Source organism: Apium graveolens, chromosome 8 (genome assembly GCF_009905375.1).
Source record: "Apium graveolens cultivar Ventura chromosome 8, ASM990537v1, whole genome shotgun sequence".
Classification (NCBI taxonomy): Eukaryota; Viridiplantae; Streptophyta; class Magnoliopsida; order Apiales; family Apiaceae; genus Apium; species Apium graveolens.
The window spans coordinates 126,320,794-126,341,606 of NC_133654.1; the positions used below are offsets into that span (position 1 = coordinate 126,320,794).

Sequence of the window (20,813 nt, forward strand, 5' to 3'; positions counted from 1 at the left end):
CCAATTCCATCACACATTATCTTGTCCACCATTGAGATCCCAACACACTCAACCTACGCCACCGAAGGAAGAGGAGCTCATGTGGAAGCAACTGAGACCCAAACTCAAGGGAAGAATCCCCCAATGCAAGATCTGCTTCTAGGATAAATCCCCAACTTCAAGCATTGCATGCGGTGTTGAGCACCTGACCTGTTGGGTATGAAGTGTCGATGACTGTGATGCTAGGAACTACTAATACCCCTTACGTGATACCTTTGTACCCTGATATTGGAGAGTGGCCTCTCATGCCATGGAGAATGACGGATGTCCATCCGTGACTTGGCCTTATCCCTGAAGGACGTGACATTTTTGGACCATACTCAAAAAGAGATTCAGATTCATCAAAGGAGGAGACCACTCCAAGGAGGAGGCGTGCTAGCAAGGAGCCTAAACCAAGAGGCCACCGTTAGTCTTGAAGGACTCAAAGGACGATTTCCCAAGATATTCAAGAGAGGATAAGGGCTCGTGAAGCTAAAATTCAAAGACTGAAGCATGATATGGAGATACATCAGCCACCAAGATCCACGTTGATAAGAAAACCAAGGGATGCTCCCCCTATCATAGACTCGGCCAAGGAAAATGGTTGTCACTCCAAGTGCCGATCCAACTGACTTAATATCCTTAGGAAATCCTGATGATCTTAAACCATTCACAGAAGAGATTATGAATGCCCATATCTCAAGAAAGTTGAAGATGTCCAACATCATGGCTTATGATGGTATTGGCGACTCTGGGAATCATGTGAGAACGTTCTCCAACACTCGATTATTGTAGGCCATCAATGATGATATTAAGTATCGGGCGTTCCCTCCAATCCTGGGGGGCATGGCTCAAGGATGGTACAATCGACTACCCCCTCAACTCAATTGGATCCTTCAAATATCTAAGCCATGCTTTCATCAAGCAATTCTTCAGTGGAAGATTGCATGAAAAAAGTTCGGATTCTCTTATGAGCCTTAAACAAGGAGTAAAGGAGTCCGTCAGAGACTACCTAACTCGATTCATGAAGGAGGCCTTGAAGGTCCCGAATTTTGATGATAAAGTGGCCATGATAACACTACAGCAAGGAACTAAGGATGAGCTCTTTAATATTTCCTTGGCCAAGCATGCACCTGAAAGCATGTTACAACTCCAAAAGAGAGCTGAAAAGTATATCAAGGAGGAAGAAAGTATGAAGAAATTTGTGATGAGTACTGAGAACTTGGGCAATAAGAAGCAAAAAATGGAACATGCGTACGATGCCAAGGATAAATATCCTCAAACTGACGACAACTCCGAATCTTCTTCCAAGAAGAATCAAGGACCGAGATTCACAGAGTACGCAAGGTTGAACGCTCCAAGGAGCCTAATCTTGTTAAAAATTGAGAAGGATAAAGAGTTTAGATGGCCAAAGCCACTAAGATGAGACCCGAGACGAGAGTAAATGGCCAATATTGTAGGTTCTGCAAGGATATTAGTCATGACACCAACGACTACAGATAACTTTAGGATGAGATTGAGTATCTAATCCGAAGAGGAAATTTTGGATGATTCACCAAGGATGAAGATGGTGGAGGCCATAAAAGAGATAATGATCAAAAGGGTAATGACCAGGATTGTAACTCACATCACCGATGGCCAGTGATCAACATGATCTCCGAAGGGAAAATGGTCGTTGAGATAATAAAGAACTCTCGAAAGGCCTATGCTAGAAAGGTAATGAGTATTATCGGAGACGCACCTAATTGTGCTAAGAATAAGATAACACTTGAATTCGGTGATCCCAACACTGAAGGTATGAAATTTCCACAGGATGATCCTTTAATTATCACCCCGATAATTGGAAATTATTCTGTGAAGAGAATCCTAGTAGAAAATGGAGCTTCCATGGATATTTTGTTTATCGACACATTTCGATGAAGAGAGTTTGAGGCCAAAGATGATACTACAGCCAAGTACCCGAGAGTCGTGAAGAGAATATTGACTCAGTTTGATAAATGGTACGAAGAGCATTTTTCGGTAGAGGAGAACACTACGGAGGATGCCCTATCTAAGTTTTCCTTATTTGAGATCGAGAACTATTTGAGAAGTATCTACTTCAAAGTCATGAAGACCCCTACCATACATGTCATAAAATTGATAACACTAATTGGTGTAGCAAGTTATTGGATTGATCCAATTAAACCTCACCTCAAAATAGGATGACTCCCCAGCGATGCCTTGAGATATTCTTTGATCAAAGGCCTTCTCTACAAAAAGACTTTCGTCATTCCATACTTAAGTATTTGAGACCTTTTGAAGTAGAGAAGGCACTTAAAGAATATCATGAGAGGATTTATGGACAACACTTGGGGGCAAGGCCCTCACTCACAAGGTAACCCGATTGGGATTGTACTTGCCAACGATACTGGCCGATACAAAGGTTAATGTGAAGAAGTGCAACATGTTTCAAAGGCATGCTCATATAGTCAGAAGCCCCCATAGAGGCTTACATCTATCAACACACCTATCTCATTTGTGATGGGGGGATGGATAGACTTGGTTTCTTCCCTATAACATCATGATAAAGAAAGTTCATCGCGGTAGCAATAGGCTACTTCACAAAGTGGATTGAGGCTAAGGCACTAGCCAAGATAATTATCAAACATATTTACCAATTCTTTTGGGAGAATGTGATATGCTGATTTGAAATTCCATGCATTCTTGTCACGGATAATGGGCGTCAAATTAAAAACAAAGAGTTCAATGAGTATTGTAAGGATAATAAGATATAACTTCATTTCACCCCAGTTACCCATCCAGAGGAAAACGGGCAAACAAAAGTTGTTAATCGAATCATCCTTGATGGACTTAAGAAGAGGGTTGAATGCTCAAGGAATAATTAGGTGGATGAATTACTGCCTATATTATGGGCATATCGTACCATTTGCAAAGTTACGACTGAAGCAACCTCATTTATGTTATCTTATGCAGCCAAAGAAATGGTGCCCTTAGAGATCACCCATGGATCACCAAGGGTGGAACCCTACGAACTAGAGACCAATAAAGAAGGCATCAGTCTCACCCTCGACCTAATTGATGAAGCCAGGGAAAGCTAATGACCGTAATATAGAGTATCATTGAATAACCTCACTCTATTACAATAGACGGGTTAAACAAAAGTTTTTTCAATAAGAAGACTTTATCTTAAGAAAGATTGAGGCGTCAGGAGACGTTGAGAAAGAAATGTTAGCCCCTAATTGGGAAGGACCTTGCAGATCAAGAAGACACTAGGACGATGATCTTACAAACTGGAAACCTTGAGAGATGACGAAGAGCCTCATACTTGGCACACTTCCAACCTTAAGCTTTATTATGTTGAAGGCATACAAGACATGTTCCTAGTATTTAGTAGTCGATGAAGAAATAAGGTCGATGAAATTATTCTCCATTTTTTGTAAGGGCTGAACCCATTTTTCCAGATATTATTTATTTATGCAAGTTTATTTCTATCATTTTGTCCTTAAATTTATATATGTACGAGCATCAAATGAATGCAAGTCCCGAAGAACCAAATGCCAAAAATAAAAGACAAGTGTAGAGTTAAACTGCGAATGCATAAAGATAGAAGATCCTGAAGGATCGCAAGTCAAGTCCTGAAGGATAGTTAGGTTACACACCGAAAATATTTAAGTTCATGAAGGGCCGTAAATAGATAAAACCAAAATAAATTCCTAATACGGAAAATGAAGCCATGCAAGCCCACAATGATCACTCATCTAAAGAGTCTTCATCTTCCGCATCATCTCCCTCTTGTTCTTGACCTCATCCCCCTCGTCTTCATTAGACTCATCAGAAGAGGAAGAGAATTAAGAGTTTCCACCCCTCAAAACAAGTTGTTGAATCTGCCGATAAAGAGGTCCCTTGGACTTAGGGTTTATGGAGGGAGCTTTGCCCTTGGACCTAGAGCCTCTATGGCTTGAGCTAAAACCAAAACACTGATGAACAATCTCGAGCCCAGAACCAAATGCTTAGCCAATAGGATCAACCTCAGAAACAACCTATGGGCTAGCAAAGTCTCGTAGATCTACCACAACCGGGTAAGAGATGTGAACATATTCAATGTCTTTATTCCAACCAATGGACATGTTAATCAGGCGCATCTTTTCATTATGAGTGTCCATTAGCTTGTAAAAGTCTTCAGACTGATGATAACCGCTAATAAGTTTTCTCCACTCCACCTTCTTCTTGACAATGATTGAATGCTTCTTCTCATAGTGTAAATCCCTTTTCTCAGCCAAAAGAGCTCTAGAATCCCAATTCCAAGAATTATGTTCAAGTTTCGACATTGATGCCTCCAAAGCCATGTAATCACTCCACATCTTCGTACTCTGAGTAGAAGAAGCTGTGAAGTTGGCCTTGGCCTAATAGAAAAATTACATTAACAAACTAATTTCATAATATAACATTTGGCCAGCTAAGACACCCCACAGATGAGATCCCATCCGACCTACCTATATGGGAGCCTTAGGCCAATCAGGATATCCTCGAACGGATGTCCAAGGAAGTCCACAGACCATTTATCGGATAGGCTTCTATTGGATAATAAATTTGGAATATTGGAATTGCTAAAGGAAGAAATGTATATGGTACAAGGTATGAGCCCCAAAAATCTCCGCCTCAAAGAATTGTTTGCCTGATGAGATATAAAAAAGGTCATGAGGAATGATGGAGAACTGAAACCAATCCAAGGTAAGTTCAGGATTCCCTAGTACTGAGTCTTGAGTGCATATGCCCCATAACGGTTCAAAGGGAGTCTTTGAGCTTACATCTGAACTCTTCACCCTTTTTTCATAGACCTAGAAGGTTCTAAGAACGTAGAGACCTTCGGGATATGATTCATGTCTTTATTAGCTTTTCTCACTATCCTCTTTTTGATAATTTCTCATTTATCTACATGCTCATCAAAGGCATTATTAGCTGAAATGAAAAAAGGAAAAAATTGGTATAAGAACAAACTTGACCAAAAACAAAGTAGAAGGAAATTAAATACGCTCCACGGAGAGGCCACTAAGGCCAGCCTCCATGAGCTTCCTCTCGATAACGAAATGCCAAAAAGGGTTTTGGTCGTTGTCCTTGATAAGAAGGTCATGGGCATGTAGCTCGGGAAGGTCAAGGTCCAAGATGAAATGAGAACTATCACAGGACAGCTAAGGTCATGTCTAAGGAGTTCTCCCCAATCTCCTCCTTCCCACTCAAGGACTACGAACTTCTTGTTCCACTTGTGGATGGAATCCAGGAGAGAGTATGAATTCATAATATGATGAACCCGAGGCTTGTGTTAGAACTGGACCTACCCGGACCAAGTCATATGAGAATTCTTTTTCATGAAGATACTCCTGAACATGTTCATGCCCAAAGGAATGCCAAGGTCATGGCATCTCACTATGAATACAATGATAAATGCCCAAACATTTGGATAGAGTTGGCAAGGGTGAATCTTCATCTCTACTAACAACTAATGATAAAAAGGTGTAAGGGAAACCTCAACCCGACAACAAAAGCCCCCTTAAACATGCAAAACCTTTTCAGACTCGAATTGCAGCTGGGTCGTTACATTTGTCCTGGTACATCTTGATCCATTTTGGAAAGGTATAATCCAATTTAGTCTTTTTTACATCATTTCAGGTATGCTAGTAATGTGTTAAGGTTAACATTGCTAGGATACTCCTCAAGCATGCTCTTTAAATTATTTTAACAACGATTTAGATAAAAGGGTAAAACTGAAGCTTCACCTTTGAGTGACCTAAGTCGAGCAAGCTTGATCATCAGTTTCTCAACTAAGAGAGAAGGCTTGTTGAATTTACCCTCGGACACCTTGAAAAATTGAAATCTCCTGAGATAAAGAAAACTTGTAAGAGATTGAGAAAATAAAGGTGTAAATGAAAATGAGAACTTCTCATCTTCTTTTGTAGAAAAAGAGGCACCTGCTATAACACGTCACGACATAAGCTGGTTCGCATTTGCAGGTTGCACTCAAGTAAAGACCGTGAAAGCAGCAAAAGCCTGTTGAATACAGGAAGAAAGGACACAATAAATGAATAAAATTATACTAAATATCGGGTGTCGAACTGGTCCATAGAGCAAGCTCAAGGAAAGCCAAGACTCATGTATTAGCCTTTACCAAAGATTAATTACACAAATCATAAAGATTAGTGAAATGATTAAAATAAAGGATACGAATCATTATAATCTAATCCAAAAAGTTAGGAATCAACTCTCAAGCTACAATTTATGGCCAACCATATCCAGGACTAAACTTTGAGAATGGTTGTTGTCTAACTAGAGCACCCTCGAACAAAGTTCAAGAACGATCGAGACTTCCTTGACCAAGCTTCCAACCAACTAGACGTTCCCAAAACGAACCCATAACCGAAGGAAGAAAACTTACCAAGCCAAGAGAAGGTTAAAGGCCAGTCAAGAAACCCCATGAAGGGTAACCCGACCTACCTCCCTATATGGGGGCATTGGTCCCTCAAGGAAATCAATAGATCTCTTCCTGGTCGACTTCCCTATATGGGGCCATTATTATATCAAGGGCGTCAACGAAAGGACGTCCAAGGATGTCTACAGACCTTATCCTGGCCGACCTCCCTATATGGAGCCATTGGTCCCTCAAGGATGACCATGAACGAAGGTTCAAGAATGTCCATGAACGAAGGTTCAAGGATGTCCACAATCAAGGTCCAGGGATGTCCCCAGACAAGGTTCAAGGATGTCCATAAATGAAGGTTCAAGGAAATCTACAAACAAGGTCTAAAGATGTCCCTAAAGAAAGTTCAGCGATGTCCATGAATGAAGGTTCAAGGATATCCATGAACGAAGGTTCAAGGAAATCCAAAAATAAGGTCTAGAGATGTCCTCGAAGAAGGTTCAAGGATATCCACGAACGAAGGTTCAAGGAAATCCACAAACAAGGTTTATGAATCTTCCCAAACAAGGTTCAAGGATATCCACGAATGGAGATTCAAGGAAGGATGTCCACCAAGAAGGTTCAAGAATGTCCATGAACAAGGTTCAAGGATATCTATGGACGAAGTTCTGAGGACATCCATGGACCATGTCTCAGACGACCTCCTATATGGAGGCCTTCGGTCGACCATGACGTTCACAGACGATCCTCTGGCCGATTAGGAAACTCTCAAAAAATAATTTGAGGAATCCACGAACCTCATCCTATCCGACGAAGGACTCCACGTGTAAGGTCTTGGCTGACCAGAGGTGGCTGACCTACTATAATGGAGCCTCCTAGTCGACCAGGACATCCACGGACGGATTCCCGTTTGACAAAAATGTCCTCGAGTGAATATTTTGCACTGTGTCATTGAAAATTGGGCCAAAAATATGAAATTTTTATATTTTTTATTAGCCCCGATTAAGATCGATTAGTGAAATTTAGTTTCAAATTAGCCTCAATTAGGGTCGGTTAGCCTCAATTAAGGCTAATTAGCATATTTCAGCCCAAAATTAGATAATATTATGGTTAATTAGCGACCTACACATGTTTATTAGCCCCAATTAGGGCCGATTAACCATGATTAGGTCCCGTTAGGAGCTTTTACCCTGTAATTAACATGTGACTAGCGCTCATTTTTTAGCCCCGATTAGGACAGTTTAATGTCAAAACACTACTGTATTAGCCTATTCCAAGGCCCAAAGTGTGAAAAATCACGCGAAATATAGAAGTCGTTGCAAATGTGTAGATCCATTTACACTTTGCGAATAAATGACGATACCCAAGAAGGACAGAAAAGACCCCGAGTCGCGATTAGACCATTATAACTTCCACGAAAACTCAAGAAGTTTTCCCTAAAGTTGGTGGCAAACAATATTGGTTGAAAATAAACCCTAGAGACATAATAAATATCGCAATAATTCCATGTCCAAAGCCCAACATGAACAATGTTGTTAAAGGCCCATCACGAACAAAAAAGACCAAGGACCATGACGATCATGGATAAGGTATTCCATGGTCGAGGCCCACAAGCGATGAGTGGCGAATAAGTAAGTGGCCTAGGCCCACGACGTCCATGAACGAGACTGTTCATGGTCAAAACCCAATATGGCAGAAGTCCAAGACACGCTTTTCAATATTGAAACCAACTCTTATAAGGAAGAATCTAGAATCCACCTCCTTAAAAGAGTCCTAATTACCTTTAAGTTGGAGACTTGTCAAGTCTCCCAACCAAAGTCTAAACCCTAGACTCAACATCTATATAAAGGGCTCTAACCCTATACCTAGAACTACATTGGCTTGATTCTCTAGAATACAGAAATACGTAGGCATCTTGGGAGGACCGATAGTCTTGAACGCAAGAACATCCATTAAAGCTCGAAGCTCATAAACTCAAACATAAAATACAAATGAAACCCCAGTTTTTATTTTAAAACAGAATCCTACCAATAACATGTACTAAACAATATTGTTAAAGTTATTATGTAGTGTCAGGATCAATTCTATGTATTAGCTAACTGATTTAACATTCTTTACTTTACTTTATTGGTATAGTTATTTATTAAATATACTTACAATTAAATTATAATTGCATAATAATTGATTTTTTATGTATTATTCTTTATAAAACTTAAATGTATTAATCATTCTTAAAATAGATTAGAATATGATTTATTATATATAAATATATGTTTATATTTATATTTCATTAAATTAGATTTATATTAAGGCTCTATTTGGGGGATTGTTATGAAAAAATATTGTGTTGTTAGAAAAAGTCTTAGTAAAAAAAGTGCTGTTATAAAATACAAATGGTTGTTCGGTAAATTTTTTGATATGTAAATATTTTGATGTAAGAAATTAATCACATAACGTTTTTGGTGAGGTTCGATGGTGAAATCGGCAACTACTTCCCGCAAAAGTTGTAAAACGGATTTTTTCAAAAGCATGGGGGACTTGTTTTTTTCTAACCGCAGCTTGTAGGCCAAAAATACATTGCAGAAAAGAAGTTTTTGTATTTTACCAAATAGGTTTTTAGCTATTTTTTCAGCAAGAAGCCGTTGTTGCTGACTACAACAACAAACACTCCCTAAGTATAAATTTGTAATAAGAAGAATTTATACTAATATGAACAAAAATCAATATTGATTAAGTCTTAACAAGACATGTACATTGAGTAGTTATAAACTGGTATAAGATAACAAAATAGCAATACTATACAATACAATAAAAAATTAATAAATAACTATTATTCTATGTTTTGAAGGCACTTGTTGGCTAAACCATTATTTAAATTCTTGAACAAAATTTGTAACTTAAAACGATCTGGTTTGGGTTAGTCTAAAAAAACTTAAAATCCATACGGTAAAACCTATATAAAAGTATTTGAAGATTTTTCAACCCAACCAATCAAAAACCAAAACACTTTTATTATTTTGGTAGAACGACGATTGTTCTCTCAGTTTGGTGAAAGCAGTGGCAATCTATCTATCTATTATATATATATGTGTGCCTCTAATCAATATTTATAAAATATTCATTTCAACCATTAATACTAATTCATTATTACTTAGTTAGTACTAGTATTTATATCTAACTTATTGCTATATGAACAAATTTATTCATTAATACTTTCATCATAAATAGATATATCTAACTAACTAATGCGCGCACATACAGTTTTTAAACAAAAATTTATTATAACTTATTTAGATGATAAACTCTTACATTAATATCTATTTAGTATTTATTTCATCTCAACATTTATTTATTAGAATCTATTGGTTGTTACATAATTAATATGTTTATTTATATATAACTTATTATTTTGTAGTGATTATGAATACATGAATGCATACATACATTAAAAAATATATACTCATACATAAATACATAGACACATATATGGTGAAATACCAATTTACCCTGTTTTTTTAAGAATGAAACTGAAATACCCATCGGCGCTGAAAAGCACTCATAATAACCACAAAACACGCACGACATACATGTGTGTCCTTACTACGCAAAATAATATTGCGTGTACTTTAATATTAATATTATGCATAAACAGAGGGATGAACTAGAACAAAGAATACGCAGTACAACACTGCGTGTAGTGTATACGAGTAACATGCGTTCAGGCTATACGCATAGAAGCTGTGCGCACTCTTTTAATTTTTTCTATTCTCCCCTACTTTATCTCATTAAAATTAAAAAACATAAAAATTAAGCGAATATGCATGTAATCACTACATGTGCATACATCGCATTGTTGACTTGCGTATGTAGTGACCTATACGTATTTTTAAAATGCATACTATGTGTAAATCTTAAAACCCCCAATTATTTTTTTTACCCTGCCACAGACACCCCAGACACCTGCTGCTACTTTTCTTTAGCTCATCTGCTCTAATTCCAAATCACATATCAAATTATACTTGTCATTCCTTTGGAGATAATGTGATTAAATCTGATTCTGTAACTTGGGAAGTGGTATGCAAATTGAATCATGAAGGGTTGTAAGTGGAGATTGAGGGGTATGAAAAGAAAATTACATGATCATATTGAGATTATGGACACTAAGGGTCCCCATACTTACGTCAATCATGCCATAACACAAGATCACTTAAAATTAATCTTTTCATACATTGCAGAGATGACTATGGTCCTAGTTTTTACGAATACTACCATCTCGGAGAAGGTCTTCAGGACTGCAATTATTAAACAATTTGGGTATAAACCATCAAGAAAAAAAGTTAAGAGATGGAAAAAGAATTGCAAGTCAGAAAATCTGTGGTTCGTGGGAGCAATAATAACAGGATCTTCCTTTCTTGATGAATGTTCTTCAGCAACTAAATCATGGTACCCATATTCATTGTTACTTCAAGGAGCATGAACTACAAAAGTCGATATGAGAGGTATAATTCCCTAATAATGGTAATTAGAGTATATTAATAAATTACAATTTGATTCCTAGGGTTTAGATTATCAAATTTTTTAAATATTTCTAAAATCCAAAAAAAAAAACGGTAAACCCTTTAACCTTTTTTTATATAAAAAACAATATTTCTAATTGGTATCAAGGATTTAGGGCCGTTCTAGATTTAATTAAAGTTTAGGCCCTAAACCCTACATTCTAACACTAAATATTTCTAAAATTTAAAAAGGAACGGTGAACCTTTAACTTTCTAAAAATTAAAAAAAATCTAATTGGTTCCTAGGGTTTAGGGCCTAACAACCCTAAATCCTAAACTTTAAATAGTCGTATGAATGATCATTTTTTTAAAATATTTCTAAAACCCAAAAAGAAATGGTAAACCCTTTAACTTTTAACATTAAAAAATAGTAAAATAGTTAATATCCTTAATTAAGTACCTTTAATCTCATTATTATCCATGAACATAATGATAGGTGGTAAGATTCAGGCGCTTATTTTGGACATACAAGCCTTTTATTGATGCCTTTGCACATTGCATTTCATTACTTCAGATAAACGGTACACATCTATGTGGCATGTACCGCAGAGCATTACTTATTGCTAAAAACATTGATGGTTTCCATCACATTCTCCCGGTAGCATTTGTTGTTGTTGAAGGGGAAAATATATATAGCTGGACTTGGTTCATGGATAGAGTGTGGAAGACGGTTGCCCTCAGATGAATGGGTGTTTGTTTTATTTCAAACAGACATGCAAGAATCATGTCTGTAATGAATAATCCAAACCTTGGCTGTTGCGAGCCATATGGATATCACAGATTCTGCATCAGGTGCCTAGCTGCTAATTTCACAAAGCAGTTCAAGAAAAAGGGTCTGAAGAAAAGGGTAGTTAAAATGTGTAATGGCAGGCATTGCTAGCAACTAAGCCTAGGGCTGATGAGTGGTTTAGTGAAATGCACCCCAAACACTCATCATTAGCTTGTGATGAATGGAAAATATTCGGAATCATGACTACAAATATGGCTGAAAGATGGAATAATCGAATTAAAAAATCAAGAAAACTTCCGATTTTTGTACTTGTTAAAACCTTGTATAATAAAGTACTTATCTACTTTAATCAGCTCACATGGAGATAGAAAAACAAGCACTAGAGGGTGAGGAGTTCACCAAATATGCCAATAATATGCCGAAGTTATGGAAAGAGCGTGCAACTGGGTATCATGTCACAAGAATTGACTACAATACTTGGGTATTTGAGGTAATTACAAGGAATCATGGTTTGAAAGGAGGAAATAAGCATGTTGTTCTCCTACAAGATCGCACATGCACTTGTAACAAGTGGCAAACATATCAGGTACCATGTTTCCACATCCTTGCTTGTTGTGCTAGTGTTGTCTTGCAATACACACGCTTTGTGAGTGAGTGGTACAAGCTAGAAAATGTTAAAAAGGTGTATTTGGGTAAATTTCATCCAATACATGATAAGAAGGCATGGCCGTTATTGGGTGAGTTTCCTAGAGTGGTTGCCAATGAAGATATTCCTAAAAAACCGGGAAGGAGGAAATTAACAAGATATAAAAGTGAGATGGATTATCAAGAAAAAGGCAAAGAAACTACTTCTAGTGCTTCATAAAGTATTTTGATCGGTATAATCTACATTAGTTAATTTGCTAAATTATTATTTTTTCGTAAAATACTTCTTATCATTACTAAATTACGGAATTTAAATGCATCCATTCAATTGCAGGTCTAATTCAAAATGCAGGTTCACTTTTCAAAATTGGAAGGAAATTCAAGTCGTAGAAGCCATTATCTTTGGAGCTTTATTTATTATATTTGAGCATTGGACAAGGTCTAAGTTATTGTATTTGTGTTGGACAAGTGAATTTTTATTACAAAAATATTAAGTATTTGACAAGGTCTAATTATTGTATTTGAATCATGATTTTTTAAAGGTTTAATTCAAGGTTTGTAATAGTTAGCTACTTGGTATGGTCTATGTAATTAATTATGTTTGTGGCATATGGGGAAATCCTATGTATGGTCTATGAGATTAATTATGTTTATGGCATATGTGTATTGCATCTTTCTATTAATATCGTATGTTAAATTTTAAGTTTTTGTGGATAAATTATATTTGTGACAAGCAGAGGATTGCAATCCAAGTATGTAGTATGCAAGTATGCATCAGGAGGTGCAAGTATAAAAGAACATTAAATGCAATAGAGTAATGCGTATACCATATACGGATTTTTGTAATGTGTACAATACTAAAGAAAATCCAATAGGTTAATGCATACTCTACAGTAAACACGCATTACTATTATGCGGGTACTGAATGCACAATTTCTTTATGCGCGTCATGTACTATAATTTGCCTTTGTATTTCAGTTTCCTGGAACAATCCTGTATTCTGTATTTCACTTGTAATATGCACTGATCAGGTTTTAGGTATATAAAGGTTCCACAATTAACATACAAAAGTAAATCCAAAATAATATCATTACATATTAATATGTTATCCAAAATATTATCATAATCATACAGCTAAATCCACAAATCCATTGTTGAATAACACCATCCGATCATCAATATAGTAGCCCTAATCAGTATCCAAGCTTAAGTCTACAAAAGCTTATAATATCTTCCAACAAAATAATAAAACTAACAGCTCCATTTTTTAGTAAATCTCCATTTAGACCAAGTTTGTAAAACAACTGATGCGATAGTAAGTTAATAACATGTCATAGGAAAAAAAGTACTGATCACACAAAAAATGAAAACGTTACAAGGTATCATTTCTCATTTATAACATAATCTAGTGCAAAATATTAGTCATCTCTCATATTAAGCAAGAATCAATTCACTTTCTTACTTGCTGGAAATGTGTTTCATTTATATTTATGTTTGTATCAGGATTCTTTATTCCAGGTTTCAACAAGTGAAGATGAAAACTTTTTTCAGATGTTCTAAACTTTAAAAATGTATATTTCTTACCTGATCTTACGACATATTGAAACATCAATTTGATCTGCTCAACCTGCACAAAAAAGGAATAATCAACAAATTTAAAACAAATGACAATAAAAATATAGAGAGTGTAAATATAAGTTGAAACTACTCACTTAGGACATCTCTCATTGATTTCAATTTTTTTATAGGCAGTAGTGCCACATCCTGGTGGATTTCGCTTTCGCGGATGCAAATTCATACGAGCTTCTGCTGGTTGCTTTGCTACCTGGTGGCCTTCCTGATGTGCTTGATATTGAGTTGGCTGTTGGGGATGTTGCGCTGATGTTGGTTTGTAACGACCCCAAATCCGGGGTCAGGCGATTTGGTTGTCACTGTGAAATCTCAATCCAAAATAACCTGTTTAATCAATAAATAAAGGCCAGCAACTCAAATATATCATCTGTGACCCCAAACTATACCAAGATCTTTTCAGGTTATAGTTCTAGAAACAAGAATTCCAAATTCCACAAATAAATTTCTCACTTTTAAAACTCTTTTTAACAATTCTCAATTTCATAACTTAACCTGCTAGTATAACTTCGAAGCGAAGCATACTAGTCCCAAATATAAAATAACATAACATATATATATATATATACAAACAACTTTATACAATAGAACTTATACTAGTCCGCAAACCCTGCACCTATCACCTTCCAAAAGCTTCTTCCATTGACTTCTCGAATTACACAGCTAAACAGCGCAAGCTAATCCTCACCGGAAGGTTAAATTTAAAAACATGCAAGTATGAGCGGAAGAAATGCTCAGCAAGTTCGTTATAACATATATATGGTCTTTTGATATAAAATCGACGTCTGTAATAGAGCAGAACATTTAAAATAATAATTGCTAAATCAGAAAATTTGTTAAAGAAGGTTCCTTAAATGTATTCAAAATACTTTTTATATTTTTGAGCTAAAATGATTCAACAATACTTCGAATCTTGACGATGATAAACTCGTAAAACAAACTTTACGGAAATATCGTAAACAACAACATGAAATAATGATTAACGACTGATATTAATACTCATTTTGATGTCATATCAAATACTCATTTTGATGTCATATCAAACTAGATATCAATATCAACTTTCATCCTCACAATATCCCAAACTGAAATCAACATTAATCATCTATATTAATACCACTTTTGATATTTAACAACAACCTAAATATCAACATCAATCAGAAACTGAATTAAAACCGTATCTCACATTTTATCCAAAATAGAAACACTTGATAAATCATTTAATTTATGATTATCAAAAAAATTTAGAAACAACAATTTAGATTGGAATCCTCGAACGACGGTGTGTTGCCACCGGTGATCAGCCGCGGAGCAATATCGGTATGCCAAAGCATATCCAACTAAACAAAGGTGTACCCAAGGCACATATCGACCTAGCAAGGTATTATATCTTGTATAATACATAGCTCACACTGGACCACCTCCACGGCCTCTTACGCAACCATCCAATCTTAAAACATTTAATTGAAAAGGAGCCGAATCAATCGACATCCTAAATAATTTTATTCCCCCATTCACTTGGGCAAGAATACTCGCAACAATTTCATTTTTCTCAGGTTATAAAACTTTTATAAATCCAGTATTTGGATAAGTAAAAACACTTAACTATTTACATGATAAATATTTAACTCAGGGATATGTAAAACATTTATCTATTATGAACTGAGAATAGGAAAACAATACTTGCATAATCATAAGCAGTTGGATATGAAAAACATTGAACTACTATGGAATTAAAATAGCAAGGAAAAGTTGCCTTTGGTTTTTAACAGTTAGTCACACTTGCAACAACGCAATTATCTCAGTCTGGCATCTCAAGACATCACCATCTTTCTATTTTGACAACTCACTGATATGGTGCTCCTGCGATTGCTTGTGACTTGATAACCGACACCATTCCATTTCACTCTTTATCCAACGTCTTGTCCTGATCAACTCGAATGATCCGTATCTATAATTAAAAGATACAACTTTAATCTTCTAACGATAATTACTCAACGAACTACGCGTCAAAACCTTATCGTCTACCCATACGATAGCCCACACATAATTAAAACAGTCAAACACAAGACTCTTGACCCACGTACGCACATAATTCACATAATATATAAGCACATAATCCACGTATCGCACAATCCATATAACGCATGCCTCGGTTCGTCAAAAGGTTCGACTTGGTACGTTTAAAACTGAAGTCGGGTCAAAAATATGATTTATCGCTCAATAATCGACTCAGAACAGCTCGCAAAACAAGAAACCTTTTGAAACAAAATAATTTGTGTCTCGAGAGTATTTTTAATAGAAGTAGAATATTTTTCTGAGTCTAGACGCATTCGTTTCGTATTAAACGGACAAATAGTCTATTTATTATGAATAAAATAAGAATAAATAAATAAATAATTATATTAATTGATTTTTAAATACCCAAATATAATTTTTAAAAGCTCAAAATAATTTCAGAATATTGTTTGGCTCAATTATAAATAATTACACTTTATTCAACTATTTATAAATAAAATTAATCGATTAAATGAATTGATCGATCAATTAAATGAATAAAGAATTAATCAAAACAAATTATAGATAATTAAATCAAATTATAGTTTTTGAAAATAATAAAAGATAATGATTTGAAATTAAAATAGATATTTTACAAAAAAATTCAAAATAGTGTCTTTGTAATACAGACTTTCCCCCCGGGGTCAGAACCCCTCAAAATCAATCTCAAACGATATAGAATCAATAGATATAAAACACACCATATTTTATATTTGCACGTATAAACATGCCAGAAACGAAAAAAATACGGTCAAAAGCGACTTCTACAACAATTACTAAAAATTATGAAATAAATATATAAACACTTACATGCTATAATATACCCAAGTACAAAAGCGGAATTTCGAAATCGTTACGGAAAATAAATTCTGATTTCCCCAAGAGATTATCTGATGTCTAGAAAATATCCCCAGAAAAATTCGAAATTAATAGCCATATACATGTATATCCTGAGATGCCATGTGGAGTAATCAGCACCGTCAAACTCCTTTTCTATGCTCCGAATATATATATTAAAACGGAAACTATGCCCCGAAAATTTTCTTCTCAAAATCTTGCAATATATATACCTATGCATAGATATTGAAGTGCTGATCGTTTATATATATAACAATTGAAATTTGGACGGACGTTTTAAGAAATATGAATTTTCGAAGATTGAAAATATATAAGCATAGCAGAGTGGAGATACAGAGAGTTTGGAGAGAGGTGGCAGTGGATATTGGGTAATAGAAGAGGTTGTGGTTTATGTACACACACACACAACTTATTTTGTTTTTGTTTTTTCTCTTTTGTTTATGTTTTTTATTCAACATGGAGGTAATAAGCATCTGCCACGTTTTACTAATTAACAGGAATACAATTAGTGTAACATTTATCCCCTGGCGACCTGATTTTATCCCAAGTTTTATATTTTATCGAGCAAATTTACAGGTGAATATAACCCGAAAAGTTTCCTAAATAATTTTAAAAATTCCCGAAATATTTGAAAACTAATAAAATAAAAATTTCGTAATTTTTAATACATTTTTGAATCTAACATCAGACCCGCATTTCATAATTTAACGAATAAACTTGTGAGTGAAACTAACTCAAAAACTTACCGAAATACTTCTAAAATTCTCAGAATATTTTAAAACTAATAAAATAAAATTTTCATAATTTTTAAAACATTATTGAATTGTGCTTCATACCCGCATTTTACAATTTAATGAACAAACGTGCGGGTAAATATAACCCAAAAAATTTCCGAAATATTTTTAAAATTATCAAAATATTTAAAACTTAAGAAATTATGAGTTTCATATTTTTGAAACATTCTTGAATTTAATACTGAATTTATACTAAAATACAATCAGAAAATCATTTAGGGATAAATGATTGATGAAATATTACTTTCTAAATTTTATAAATTCCTATATATAATTATTGAAATTATAAAATCATAAAAATAATTTTAAAGATAATTTAAATATTTATGAAAATAAATTTTCAGTAAAATTACTTTTAAAGAAAAAAACAAAACGATACGACTCAGTAATTTATAATACAAATAATCCTCAATCACAACTGAGTCACACACAATTAATATGAGAGAGCCCGCTCCACCGGGTCTCCAGCAGCCCGTTTAGTTTTTATTACATACAAGACATAGCTGACAGAATATCCATTCAATTCCCATTATTACAAAACGAACTCAATTTACCGATATCAATAAAATGACCGGCTTTCAAATAACCTTTTGAAATTAATACATTTAAGTAAATATTTTCAAAAATTAACAAGGATCGACACAATTTAACAATTAGCATATGAAGTCATTGAATGACACAAACTTATCAAACATGAATAAAATATCCATAATTCAATTCCCTCTAAATTGAACATTCACATAAAATCATTCAAATAATAATAATAATAACCTCTGAAAATACGGGATATTACATGGTTGTTGTGTCGGCGCTGGCTGCTTTGCTGGGTGTTACACTGCCTGGAGTGGTGGGAGCGGCATGGCAATGGCGCTTGTTGTGGCGCTGGCTGATTTGCTGCCTAAAGCGCTAACTAAGGACCTGACGATTGTCCTGGATGTCACTGTACATAAATAAATAAAGTTTAAAAATTGAAAATTATCTCTCGGATCTCCCATAAGTATACAAGTTAATTTATTAATTTTGAGTACTAAAATTCAAATTCTTAAAATCAAAATGTATTTTGTTTGTAAATGGCGGGATTGTATAAGCAAGATTGCTGGTTCAACTCAAATGATTAACAGACAATACAACAACCCATAGCTCCTAATAATTGCCAATAAATATTTACGCTAATTTATCCTTATCCAATGATAAATGAAAACCACAAAAATTCCAACTGTCAATAGTATAATAACAGTGTGAAACTTGGATGGAACAAAAAGAGTACCTACAATAATATTGAAGGCAAACAATGTAAAATGTAGACTGTGATTACTAATAGTACTATACTAGTATACTACCGTGTAAAACCACCAAACTTCATCTAACCACAGAAATTGGATTAAATATTTATTTAGCTAAAAAACTTTACTTGGTTATGATAATATAGATACCACCTGGGATAATGTAGGTGGCAGTGTGGTACCACTAAAGGGATGAAAAGAGGGATTTATGAAATAAAAGAATAAAACGATAGTTATATAAAAAATGACCAGACCAACTTAATCAGGCGTATGTACCTGATTATGAGGTTACACTTGCTGGTACGCACGTTACGACACTGCCCGGTCGGTAGGCTGCTACGCTGCCTGGTCTATAGGATGATGCAGAGGCTGAGTTGTAGGTTGGTGTTGTGCTGGATGGCCATGCTGCACTGGATGTCGCTGCTCTTGAGCCGAGTATGATGCTAGTTGTTGCTTCTGTGCTGACTGTTGCTAAAACAATCGCCTCTGTAGTTGCAGTTGCGGCTGATTCATAACAGGTTCTTGTGGTGACTGATAGGGAGGCTAGGCCTGAGAAATTCCTAGATCAAATGTTAGGTGTGATAATGGTTGAACATTATCATTACCATCCATCTCCTCATGTATATGTGACAATATAGTCCCCACCCTCGCATCCATTTCATTTTCATGTACAGGAGTAGACGTGTCCCAACAATCTATCCCTCATCGCCTAACTTTATTGAACCTTCTTCAACACCAAAATTATCTCAATTTAAATTTGCTCCATCATCATCAACATGCATCCCCCGCTTCTGTGGAGCATTGACACCTCTACGGCCACCTTTATGACCAACTCTTTTAGGTTTCTTTGGTATAACAATTTCTTTTTCTCTCATAGCTTTAAGTGGGAGACTCTATAATTGAACTGCTCTTGTAACAAATTTATACAATTATTGGAAATAGATTCGATATAACTCATATCTCCGGCGATGACTCCTTTAGCAACTAAAGATATATACTCCAACAAATTAACCTGTCAAAAACAAGAACACCATAAGCACATAATTACATAAGAAAATTTGGAAATAACGCAATTTGGCAATGGTTATAATTGGAAATTACCGCACAAAGGTGGGAACCACGTAGAAGTGTATAAAACAAGCGAGTAATATGAGAATACCACTTAACATAACCATCAATAACACTAGAACCTTTAATACTAGTAACTACGTGGGGTGCACGACCAGCCCAATGAATACATGATCACGATGTATAAATGTGCAGTTAGAATCTTGTTTACCCTGGAACTTAATTTTATGAATATTTTTCGAATAGAGTCATTTGGGGGTATATCCTGAATCAAACCAAACTGAAACAAACAATTATTCAGGGCGTGTGGCTCAATAATGAAGAAACAAAAAAAGAACCCTTATATCAAAAAATAGAAGTACCATCTACACAAAAAGGAGGTAGAGCTGCAAGAATCTCACTCGTATAGGGGTGCCATATAAAATGAGAAGGAGCAAGGCCATCTAAAGAGAAATGATGAGTGGCCAGCACACCTGAACTAGTATCAACAAATGACAAATGTGAACACCACCTGTATAACACATAAAAAATAATTACCAATTGTAAACAATTACACACATGTAAGACATTAAATCGAATAGAAAAGCAATAATAGAAAAGTAAACAAATAATTAATAATAATAAGTACCTCATCCCATAAGGACCTGGTCGGTTACCCCATATTAGATCATCCAGTGATGTACCACGAGGAACAGGAGCTAAGGTAGGCAATCTAGTCCAGACCCACAACTATAACAAGATAAGGCATATAGAAATCTCTTT

The 20,813-nt window shown here is 35.2% G+C and overlaps 1 protein-coding gene and 1 long non-coding RNA gene across 2 annotated transcripts; one reads left to right on the top strand and one right to left on the bottom strand.

Moving 5' to 3' along the window:
* The first annotated feature begins 12,074 nt into the window (after positions 1 to 12,074).
* LOC141679975 (uncharacterized) lies at positions 12,075 to 12,581 on the top strand. The gene has a single exon (XM_074486324.1). The coding sequence runs from the start codon at positions 12,075 to 12,077 to the stop codon at positions 12,579 to 12,581; it is 507 nt and encodes a 168-aa protein (XP_074342425.1).
* A 5,637-nt stretch (positions 12,582 to 18,218) lies between these two features.
* LOC141678657 (uncharacterized) lies at positions 18,219 to 20,145 on the bottom strand. The gene is made up of 3 exons (XR_012557837.1): positions 20,085 to 20,145; positions 19,260 to 19,995; positions 18,219 to 18,640 (listed from the first exon to the last, which is right to left on the bottom strand). It is a non-coding gene; the product is annotated as an uncharacterized LOC141678657 (long non-coding RNA).
* Positions 20,146 to 20,813: the final 668 nt, after the last annotated feature.

Excerpts from the sequence above, each read along its gene's own strand:
- LOC141679975 (XM_074486324.1), top strand. The coding sequence starts at position 12,075 with ATGGAGATAGAAAAACAAGCACTAGAGGGTGAGGAGTTCACCAAATAT.